This window comes from Melopsittacus undulatus, chromosome 8 (genome assembly GCF_012275295.1).
Source record: "Melopsittacus undulatus isolate bMelUnd1 chromosome 8, bMelUnd1.mat.Z, whole genome shotgun sequence".
NCBI classification, from domain to species: Eukaryota; Metazoa; Chordata; class Aves; order Psittaciformes; family Psittaculidae; genus Melopsittacus; species Melopsittacus undulatus.
The window spans coordinates 49,521,026-49,533,447 of record NC_047534.1 but is presented as its reverse complement, the minus strand read 5'-3'; the positions used below and the strand labels follow the sequence as shown (position 1 = coordinate 49,533,447).

General features: G+C 37.2%; 1 protein-coding gene across 4 annotated transcripts in view; it reads left to right on the top strand.

Moving 5' to 3' along the window:
• The window catches only part of DLG5 (discs large MAGUK scaffold protein 5), a 110,709-nt gene that overhangs the window by 46,114 nt on the left and 52,173 nt on the right, over positions 1–12,422 (top strand). For all 4 annotated transcript variants that reach the window (XM_031052105.2, XM_031052106.2, XM_031052104.2 and 1 more), the window contains exons 3-4: positions 7,038–7,203; positions 12,108–12,251. In XM_031052105.2, coding sequence (XP_030907965.2) covers positions 7,038–7,203; positions 12,108–12,251 — 310 coding nt within the window. The remainder of the gene's footprint in view (positions 1–7,037; positions 7,204–12,107; positions 12,252–12,422) is intronic.

Here is a 12,422-nt window from a genome sequence, read left to right as displayed (position 1 = left end):
GAGTTTTTAACAGAAAGGCATTGCATACTCTTCTGTTCTTTGAAAATGTATTGAGATACTAATGAGAGGTTTTGGAATGCAAGAGACCTTCTGTTTTTCCACATGTATAATTTCCTTCTTGCCATAACCACATCTCTTTGCATTGTTTTGATTACAGCCATCAGTCTTGTAACTTCTTCACTCCACATTGCATATCACCACCTTTATCTTTTTAGAGTCTATTATTCTTCTAGCTGTTCAGTTCTTTGCAAATGGTATCACTTTTTCAGTCATAAGTGTTTTTAGTTCCTCTTCACTGTTCATATCCCAGTCCTGCCTTTTCCTATGGAATTTGCATACCAGTCTGTAATAAACACAATGATAATCACTACAGTTTTATGACACTGCAGTATGAGGTCGTGAGGTATCTATCCCCACCAGGTTTGTCCAACTTTGACTTGAGCTGACTTGAGTATTTCCTTGCTTAACACTTAGTTTATCAGCTTGACAGCCTATTTACAAGTAGTTTTTTTCAGTGATTGCAATTTAGGTAACTCAGTCTGAGAGCCTTAATTCTTAATCCAGAGCAAAACATTACCCCCTCATCAGATAATAATTCCTTCCCAGCAATGTGCAGTCTTTCATTCCCCATTGTCATGCTGACTGTTTTGACAACTGTCCTTTTATGTTGTTGTGATTTCAGTTTATTGCTTCACACTTTCTACAGCTGTGTATAATAAAGTAATTGTTTCCAGTGTTCATAGGAAGTGCTCAGTTGCAGGTGTGGTTTATGACACCCTTTCAAAGATAAACACTGTCTGAAAGAGTGATTTAATTCTTTTCCTCCTGACAGCCTATAGGAATCTCTTGTTGTATTTTTTGCATTTTTTAACTAACATAAAATTTATACTTAGTACTAAGATACTTCACCAGTTAACACACAGGGCAAAGGAAACACGTAACAATATTACACTTGCTGAAAGGCCACAAATGAAAAAAGGCACTAGGAACACTACTGGCACACCACATCAGAGTTCTGTACTGCAGTTATTGCCTTCAGTGTTGTACCTTCTTGCCAATCAGTGTCTCTATTCAGTAGTAATTTTCTTAAAAAATTTGGCCACAATGATTGAATTAAACTTTTCTAAAATATGTTTATTTCTTATGTGATTTTCTTCTCCTCTGACCTGAATTACACCTCTTAGATTTGCTGGAAGTAAGACTTTTAAGTTAGGAAATAAACATCTTCTTCCACAAACTTAAAAGAACTTCACTGTCTTTCTATGTCACTCTGTTCATGAATCACATAGATGTCTCTATGATTGATCCTTAATTTATTTATGTAATTTTTAGTATGTTTGTTAATCAGCCATCTTAAGTAATAAGCACTCTAAGCAACTTTAACATATTATCACTAATTTCCACAGTGTCCGTTTCTAGGCAGTTATGGGTTGACAGGTAGTCATGCACAGTGTTCTCTAAACCCTGTTACTTAGAAGGTATCCAAGAATTATTCAGTGGCTGTGATGCCCTCATTTAAAACCAACAACAGTAACATCAAAAAAGTTAACTTTGCTGATGTGTACTGATAAAGAAGGAGTTTTTTCACATTTCCTGTAATGAATCAGTTTGACTTACTTTGTCTCTGAAGGCTTTTGCATAGAAAGGGCTTGAGAACCACTAATGGATAGCTGACCACTTCATGGTATTTTATTTGCTGTAATACCTTAACATTTGGCAGCTCTATGGAGCTTCAGCTGTGTTTTCCTTGGTCATAGTAACAGATTTTACTCTATTGTATTTTAGCTCAGCAAAGGTCTGCAAAGATTTTTTGAATTGACAGATCTGCCCCCCCCCCCCGCCCACTGTTTTTCAGTATTAGGTTGTAGATTTTTCTTTCATGTTAACCTTTCTGGAACCACTGTTCAGTTCTTTCGCAAATCTCAAACTTACTGAAGTTGAAAGTCTGTTTTACCTGCTGTTAGGTTTGTTTATCGTGTTATATTCTGCATTAAAACAAATACTGAAGTGCTACCCATTCTTTTGTCCTGGCATGTTACATGATCCTCACTGCTTTCATAACCTATTAGCTTTTCTGTCTCTCAGATGAAACTGTTTCTGCAGTTCAGTATTTACCTTTCTCAGTTTCTTTTCCTCAGTGTACTGCTGCTTGTTCTTATTTACATTTTATTTCACCCGCATGCAGTTCCGTTCTGTGCTCTCCACTATTTCAAGACCGCTTCTAGAGATATATCCAAATAAATGTGTCTAAGTGATAATTTCTGATATGTCATCCTGTTCTAGTCCTCATAAATTATGAAAAGAAAGTAAATATTTTAGTACCCATTTTCCTACAGCGGCATAAGTCTTTGCTTCCCATTGCTTCCCAAGCTTTGTGAGAAATCCTGCTGGTCATACTTTGCAATACGTCTTCCAAGTCTTTTTCAACGTTTTGTGTCATGATTTACAAGGTCATAAAGAAATAATACTCTGAGCATCCCTGTTGATTTTATTTTTTTATCAAAGAAAGCAGTGAAAAAGGCTTGACTGTACAATGAATAGCTTCCTGTTTGTGTGCAAGAATTGGCACAAATGCATACAATGAGTTTAAAAAAAACACCGTAAAATTCAGGCATCTTGTTAGTTTGTAACAGATTGCCTTTTGAATTAACTCGAACCTGTCATACAAGTGCATTTAACAAAAGGTACTGAGTTTTTTATTATTCAAAATATATTAATGGCATTCCTTAAAAATGGCTGTTTATGCATTGTTACCCATTTTCCCACCTCAACGTTCTGTTAATTCAACATTATGGTACGCCTTGGTCTGCTTAACAGCTTTCCTAGCTCTGTTTCTCTTAAAATGTTCTCTTTTTTTTATTTCCTTAAAAAAATATGAAGCTGAGCAGTGGTTTCTATGTGGCTGTATTATCTCCTCAATCATTGATGATAAGAGTAATCAGTAAGAATTGTATTAGGTATGTACTACAATAATAAATCTTTGTGGTTTGTGTGAAGTCCAGCATTTGGACTATAATTACGGAAGATATGATTTCTCCAGCTTCTGTTTTTAAGGCTTTTCTTTTATAGATGTATGGTGTAAATTCTGCAAAATCTTGCTTTGGACTAAGTCAGTGCTTACTCAGGACTTAATGTTTGTACTCTGTGATGGACAAAATGTGTTTTGCCCACATGACCAACCCTGCTGGTGGCTCTTTCAGGAGTCGGTGGCGTGCTGCTTCCTTGGAGGTTGGCCAGGGAAGTGATTTCCATATGGTTGGTTTCTTGGAGCCCAAATGCAGCTTATGTGAAAAATGAATTCTCAGGCTCACTGAAGCAGATGAATGAGTTGCACCTGGCAGGACACGCAGTAAATACAATTTCAGAAATCCACGTTGTCTGAGAAAGGTGGTGCAGTTAGGATAATGGAGATTTAGCCTTTCAGCTTTTATATTTTGAGACAGTCTCACTGGTTAAAGGGCAGAAAGGAAATACAGTTGTGTGAAATATTCAGTCAGATGGAGAAGACCACAAAGCTTGGAAGCACAGGTCACTTTCCTTCTACCGCATCAGGATGCCAGATGCAATAAAAGGCTTTTTTAGCATTCAGCTATAAAAGCCCCTTTAAAGGAAATGGAGAGTATTGGATTTTTCTGATTAAAGAGTTTACTGAAGTTGTTCTTTTCTCTTTTTTTTTTTTTTCAAATGAGCATCCACAAATCTGATTTAACATTTATGAGACCTTATGTACAGCTATTGAAAATGCAAGACTCTTGGTAAACCAAGCAGTGATAAACTTTTTGGCAAGTACAAGAGGGGAATATCTGGATCATACTGATCTGTGTTTTTACAGCATTTACAAGACATACATCTTTTTGCTTTTATTATGTGTTGACAACAATTACCATTGCATTTGAGGTGAAAATAGTTGTTGATGTACTTGTAAAAAGTGTCAAAAATAACCTTTTCTGTTACTAAGACAAATGGCTTCACATTAGCTGAGAAAGCTTCTTTCTTAAGGCTAATTAGCCTGTCTGTCTAAAGCAGTTTTGTCTTGCTTGGCACAGTTTAGAGACCATGCACAGGCTTTCTCCTTGCCTGAAGAAGATTGATGTTGTCAAAACCGGGGGGTGGGGGGAGGAGGAGAGGTGGAGGAGGAGAAGGGTATAATTCTTGCCTCTTTCTACTGTGTTTTAGATTCCCAGAGCAGCCATTGTGTGCTTGTGTAGGACTTATGCAGCAGACAGGAGCAGACATATTGTTTATGGAACTGGTACTAGAGTTAACAGTGATGTTAGTGATGGACTGTTATTAATCCAGCTCCTTTTCCTCAATGTAAAGCACACCAGCATTCTTGATTTATCTCCTTTATATCCTTCTTTCTCTTGTGCCCCTCACATCCTGTTTAACTGGGCTCACAAACCGCCCCAGGATGACATACAAGCTTTTGAACATCTCTGTAAGGATGAGAAGGGGACCTTTTCAGTGTTATCCATATTCTGATTTATCAGTTCAAGTGAGAAGATGTGCAGGTTACCACTGAATTTACCTAAGACCATGCAGCCTATCAGGACCTCAGTTAGATTTGTCTGCCTTCACCTTTTTATTTGTTTATGAAATTTCCCACTCACTGATGTAAGGCTCATTATATCTTGGCTGCATCCAAAAAAGTGTGGCCACCAGGTCGAGGGAGGTGATTTTTGCCCCTTTCTGGCTTGAGTCCACCTGATACCTGAGGACTGGAGTCCTCAGTACAGGAAAGATAATGGACCTCTTGGACAGGGCCACAGAAATGAGCAGGGGGCTGGAGCACCTCTCTTATTAGGAAAGGCTGAGGGAGTTGGGATTGTGCAGCCTGGAGAAGAGAATACTCTGGAGAGATGTTATTGCAGCCTCTCAGTTCTTACAAGGGGCCTATAAGAAAGATGGGGAGAGACATTTTAACAGGGCCTGTTGCAATAGAGTGTGGGGTAATGGTTTTAAACTAAAAGGGAAGATTCAGGCTGGATGTGAGGAAAAAGCTATTTACAATTATGATGGTAAAATACTGGAACAGGTTGCCCAGAGCGGTTGTAGGTGCTTCATCCCCGGAGACATTAAAGGCCAAGTGCTGAGCAACTTAACCTAGTTGAAGATGTCCCTGCTCACTGAAGGGGGGATTGAACTAGATGACCTTTGAAGGTCCCTTCCAACCCAAACTATTCTATGATTTTATGATTCTATGATTCTATTCCAAATGGATATGTATTCTGATTTCTTTTATCTGTCCATTTAGGGTTTTTTTCCTATTTATTCCCTCCTGTATCATGAGCCTAGGATAGCATATTTGCAGTATTAATGGATTTTGTGTAATTTTGCCTTAAAAATTATGTAGAAAGGTTCTTATATTGGAAAAAGAGAAGATAACTGCATTTTGAAAGTGTGAGATCTTTAGTTCTTATGGATGAAGTGGCTCCATCTGGATGGAGGAATAAAACAAAGTAGTAGGAAAAAGCCCAAATTCAGCCTTCATTGAGAATTATTTTCAGCTTGTGTCTTTCTGGAGAATGCATTCTGTTCCTGCAATTTTTTATTTCTTCAGTTAGCTATTAGTGCATTACCATACATTATTATGCAATACTTAGGTTAAAAGAACAGTCTGTGCTCATAAAGTCTTATTACAGAATTACAGTAACAACTGAAATTAATAAGAACTGGGCTCCTATTATATTAGATGCTGTATGTATGACCTTGAAGTTATTTTGGTGTAGGAACTTTAAAGCACAGGTAGTTTGACTTAAAAGTTGGAGGAAGTTTTTGCATTTTGTAATACCTTCCCGAACTGGGTTTAAAGATAAAAAGGCAGTCCTTGCAGCTCATTAGTATTTGATCAGGTGAAATAACTTTGTTTGAAATTCTTTCTCTGAGAAGACTGTGATCAGAGAACATTATTTTACTATTGTATGTTTTGTTTCTTCGTGTAGAAGAAGGCATAATACAAGTGCATCCAAACAAGTTAACACATATGTCAGCAACTTGTTTCAATTATATAATTTTGCAGACTATTTCAAGAATAAAATAGTAGTCTCCTGTATACATTTAGGCCTTTAACTTTCACACCTGTGACCTGTATGTTTGAGTTTGCTCTCATGGTCTAGTGTGAAGCATCCCTACCAATGGCAGGGGGTTGGAACTAGATGATCTTAAGGTCCTTTCCAACCCTAACTATTCTATGATTCTATGTGTCTGGGATTAAAATAAGCAGAACTAAAATTACAGTTGGATTAATTGTCTACATGTTGTGAAACAACACACCAGACTCTCATCTCTCAGGTGGAATAATACCTCTTTGTATTGGTATAGCTGTATGAAAATAAAGTAGGCATCATCATTCATCTCTGATACTAAGAAAGGTGAGAACTAAAAGATCCCACAAAACTCTTTAATGTATGACTGCCTCTTAGAGGAAATTTGATATGTAGTCTAGTTGCAGTGATTGTAATGTGCTTGTTTTAGCCAGTGTTAAACATGAAGCCCATTTCTCATGATTTGTTGACAAGTCAAATCTTTAACTTCACATACTGGACAAATGGAATTGCAACATGCGAAAGCATAGAATCGTATTAAAAATAAATGTTAGCAGTAGCACATAGCAGGATAGAGCCTCTGTTGTTGCAGTTTCTCTGCAGTTGCAGGGGTCGGATGATGTCTATGAAATTCACTGGCTTTTTTTTAGAAATAAGACATGATTCTTTATTGGAAATAACTTTGTACCTATGGCTTCTGTCACTATGATAGTTTCTGAGGTCTTTACAGTTGTGACTGCAAACTGGCCTTGCCTTGCCTGTTAGGCAACTTAAAAGTTCTTGAGTAAGCAAGTGACCTACTCATGCGAGTCTTACTTGCAACACAGATGGGGCTTTTCTGCCAGCATGGGGTCTGACTGGATTTATTTTTGTATCAACTCACTGATAACATTTCATTTTTTAACAAGATTTTTTAAATTAGCATTAACATCTTTAGTGAAGTTGTATTCTTTTGAGGAGTTACTGACTGCCAGTTATTTGTCTCTCGATCAGGTACGACTGGTAAAGCATCATCTCCACCACCTGTAATAGACACGAGACAGATGAGTGAGAAGCTGGAGACGATATTGTATCAGCTCCGTCAGGTAACTCGAGAGAGGGATGAGCTGCGCAAGCGACTCGCACTTTCATCTCCTGGATCAACTTTTGATGACTGCAGGTAAAAATAAAGGAAATGTAACAGTTTAGTCCTCAGTAGTATTTTCAAGTGTCCTGTCTCCTGCTTGCCTGTAAAGCAGCAAGGATATTACAGTTCATGTATGTTGCTTGTTAACTAGCATCCTGGTGGTGTGTGTGTACATAGGTGACCACATCCAGGTTTAAGAGCTGCTTGTTGAATGCCTGTTCCCACTTTCTACACAATTTTACTGTGGGAATGAAGGGAGTCAGGCTTATTATCTCTGTGTTGAGAGAAGAAAGCAAAAAGTTATTTAGGCTTCCTAGGCTGTGTTGTGGGAAGAGAAAGATGACAGTGGCTGAAGCATTTGCTGTTTTCAAATCAAGGAAAAGAAAGGGAAATAACTCTGAATACTTGGCTGGAGGACAGAAATTAGGAGAGGAAAAAAAATTCAGCTGTGTCTGTGCCTTTACAAAGAGAGCAGTTGGGACTTCCATTGAGGGGAATATATGATTTCTAGGAGATAAGCTTTCTGTTATACATGTACTGGGGGACTGTGTAGCATTAACATTATGAAAGAAATACCCTCCACTGAGAAGTTATGGGTGATGCTAAATTAAAATAACATGTGTTCAAAGTCAGTTAATGGCCAGCAGCCTTATGCAGCTCATTTTGATTTGAGGGTTAATAAGTTATGAGGAAGATAGTACTCAGGGGGAGTATGGGATAACTGTAGATAAGGGTTTTATTGGGTAGTAAGCAGAATTGGTTTATTTTAGAGGGTTAAAGATCTGCTGGTGTTTATAAATGCAACTTTGGGCACACTGAGCAGGTACTTTTTGCTTGCAGTAAGCAGATATAAAAAGAAATTGTTTGAACCTTGGAAAATATTGTCACTGAACCTGAAATAAAAGCAAAGCACAGATTTTCTGGGAGATGTTTCCACGATGCATAATTTCTCTGAACTTCAATTTTTTGTTGTATCTTACTTCATCAGCTCTATCTGTTGTGTGGTCAGGTGGTTAATTAAATCTTTTGTCCCTATGAGATAGGGTCAAGATTTGAGCCATTGAACTGGAATTAAGAGAATCTGGGCATTTTACTGGCTTCTGAGATACTAATTTTAGTGCCCCTTTCCTCTCCATCATGAGTTCTGAAGGCTACTTTTAAGAGCACTGTGTTCTCTCTGAGGGTCTCTAAGCGTTGTGGGGACAGGAGAGGAGAAGATTGCCAAATGTCAACATCTTTTGCATAGCTTCCAGTTACTTACTTATACAAAGAGATTTCTTACTTGAAGTCACTAGAGCTTAGCCACTGAGGATTTTATAGCTTACAGTAATCTTCTGCATAATCCAGGATGCTATTAATAAAAGTTCTGATGAGCTGTCCTTTAGACTGCCCTAGTTTTTTCTCTTTAATAGTCAAATCAATCTTCTGCTGCCAGTGAAGGATTTGTATGTTGTGGAAAATGTGTTTACAGTTTAAAGGAAAACTCATCAAAATAAACAGTGTATTTCGGCAGTGCTTGCACAATATGTGTTAGATGGAGGATGCTGTCCTCCAAGCAATTAAATATTTGAAAAGTGGGAAATGAAAGAAAATTACTAGTTGATGGTTTTTTCCTTCAGTGTAAAAGCAACTACTACTCCCATCCACATACACATCTATGGTTTTTGAAAGCTTGTTGGTGGGGATTTTTTGTTTGTTTTGAGTTTGCTTTGCATTTCCTCATAGAAAATCTTCAACCTTCCAGGAGTCAAAGCCAGGATATTACAAACTATTATGCTGAACTCTTAGTGGAAAGATCACTACTATTTAGGTGGTGAGATTTACTACCCAAAAAGGGCTTTTGCTTTCCTGGCTTTGTATGTTGCTTTAATCATGGCCATACAAAACACAGGTGGTGCAGAGGCAGATCTTGACATGCACATCATGATGGTGTGCTTCCAAACATTGGCAGCTCGCAACACATTTGTTGGCTGGTCTCTGCTGGCTCTGAAGACTGGCAGTTGCAAAACCAAGCTTTGTCTTCCAAAAGTGTTGACTAAGTCTAGAGCAGTGGAAGAGGAGCCACAGCAGTGGATTGTGATGTGCTGAATCAGATGAACATGTGTCATCCTGTGGGACAGGAGTAAGGTTGTTCAAGCTGTGCTTGTGTCACTTGACAATGACTATGTGTACATGTGTTGTGGTGATTTAAGCAAAGATTTGAACAAATCGTTTAGTGTGCTTAAGGTGCGTTTTATAGACTTAAATATCCTTACTATTTACATAGTAGTAGAAGAGAACTGCAATACAAATGAAATCCCTGAAAATTGCGGGTGAGAAGAGACTGTTTTATATGTAGTTTGTAATTGTTGCTGGTAATGCAGTTGCAATAGTACGTGATAACATGTTTCAAGTTGTTGGATAGGCATTGCCCACAAAGTTGGATCTACTGCTGGGATAATTTTTTACGTCAGCATCAGATACATGTAAATGTCAGTCTCACTGTGGCCTTGATTTATGCTCAGGGTAATTGCACTGGAATGTAAAGGATTTTTAAAGTTGGTATATGAATATCAGAAATGCTCTCAGACCTTCGACATTACCATTTTAAATTTGTTAACATTTGAATCACTGCTTCCAAAATAGTAACTGACACCTCTCCTTTACTGAAATAATTCTGTATTTTGTGTGGTATTTTAGCATAAACCCAATGTTCTTACCTAAACAAGACTCAGTCACTGCATGCATTTGAATGGACTTTTTTTATTGCAACAGTTTTGATCATTTGTTTTTGATCAGCATTTCTCCTGTGTTTATCCCTGTTTTTCTTGCTGAGACATAAAGACTTGGAACCAGTGCTGTGGAATATATGGCCTTGGATATCCAGATGGTTTTTATTTCATGTAGATGAATTAGAATGCCAGGGTTGTTATTCCTTCCTCATTGAATAGGTAGCTTAATTTCTGTGGTTACCTACAGGGTATACATATGTTTATAGGATTATTTTTTTTTTAATAGTGCTAGTACTACTTCAGCAATATATGTGATTGATGTTAGACTTGTAGAACAAATTCTCACCATAGCTTTGAGGCTGACCTAATAGTTATCCTTTAGTATAAATTCATACACTGAATATTTTGCATGAATCTGAATTTATGATTACAGGCTCAATATGAACATGTGTTAATGGGTCTCTTAAATGTAACACTTCAACTGAGAGTTAAACTGCGCTTCAAGCTAATGTTGTCATTTTAATGACTGTGGTGGACAGATGGTGTCTACTTTCAATAATTTCATCCTAAAGTCTAATTAAATCAATACTTGGGGGTTTAGAGTTTCTGTTAAGGATGTGAACATTTCAAATTGAGTTTTACTTAAGCTAACTAAGGTTGTATTTTAAAAGAGTAATACTAGTGGTAATATGTCTGTAACACGGTATTAATACTGTACTACTTTCAGCACCCTACAGCAGTGAATTAAAAAAAACTTAAAAGACATCCCTGCAGGTGTGACTGGATTATTTGTTTGCATCATAGGAATTTGTCTTTTCGTTGTTGTAAAAGTCTCTTGTTCAAGGAAGGTTTTTTCTGGTTTTGTTTTCCCCAGGAGTACTTCTGGAGAAGGGAGAAAAATAGGAATTGAAGGCCTTACCACTCAGCAACCCACATGTAATTGGATTGCTAAAAAACACCTTCATATCATACACACACTGCCTAAAAGTATCTGAATCAAAAGTGACTGGCATTTCTTTTTTCTTCTTTTTAAGAACCCTCACCACTGCAGTAGTGTGAGGCCATTTTCATTTTGTTTCACTTGCCAGCTGCATTTCAGTTCCAGCATCTGTGTTGCTGTTTTTGAAGCAAAAATTCTGATTGATTTTCAAGCTGTGCTGACAGTGAAGCTGTTTGGGAGAGGATGAGGTGGGAGAGAGAAGGAGTAATCTGTGCAGTACCTGGGCAAATCTGCTATGAGAATAAACAGAGTTAAATGAAAAAGCAGTTGTTTTTCTTTGGGTTTGGTTGTGTTTATTGTGTTTTTATTTCATTGCCTGTGGACTTAGTAGACACCTAGGAAATGACGCAGACACAGCTGTCAGAATCTTCATTTTGAAACTACAAGGTTTGATGGCGCAAAGATTGTGTGACTCTGTAGGAGAGGCACAGTTCAATTTGGAGTCTTAGAAGCTTAGTGCTTCAAAATAAGAAGGCATAATCCTGCAAATTGTTTCCTGCATGATTTGCGGGGTGTTTTTTTCCCATGAAGGTATCACGTGCAAGGACACACATACTATATATAATCTCTGTTGGTCAATTATTAGACAAGGTAGATTATTGTAGAAAATTTCTCCTCTCCCAGCCATCGCGATATATTAAAAAAAAAAAGGCAAAAATTTTCTTTTGAATGATTTTGTCTTTCACTTTGTTCATCTTACCGAAAATTCCTTACTGGATTTTATATTTGATTAATAATTATTTGAACAAAATTTGGGATTGACTTGTTCTTATATCAAGTGACAGTTCTGCTCTGCTCTGTGGTAACCCTCCTGCTCAGAAGAGAGGTACATGCATGCTCATTACTATTTTTTGCAGTTTTGGAGATAGATGGAATTGTGTCATTATTAGATGATACATTTCAGTATAAAAACTGAAGCTGATGGTGTGAATATGCATGAAGCTAACATGTATTATGTTTGCTTTATACGTCAGTATAAATGGATATATATACTTTAGTATAAATACTGAAACGTATCATCTAATAAGATAATTCTGGTAAAGCAATTTTCGTGGTTGCATCTTAGTGTGGTTTCATCTTAATGTGAAACAGTATTTAAATTAAAACATAATATAACCTAAGTGTCAACAGTTGTGTGGTACTGTTTTTTATTGGATATTAATTTCCTAGACTTTCCATTCTCTTTAGGAACTGATGTTTGACTTTAAATTCTTTTTTCATGCTAGGCCTAGTCCAAAACCAAATAATGATTATGAAAGGCTGAAGATACAATGCATGAAGGCCATGTCAGACCTACAGTCTCTGCAGAATCAACACACCAAGACCCTCAAAAGGTGTGAAGAAGCAGCAAAAGAGGCAGATTTTTATCAGTAAGTATGAGTAAAGCTGTACAAGGTAAGAATTTACCAGTCTGTGCTAGGTTGTAAAATATTAGAGCACAGTAATCAAATATTTTTTTTTAGGTTTTTCCACTTCAATTGCAAGACTAATGTTTGCCTGAATTAGATAAAATATTTCTGGGATCTTTGAAACTATAAAGT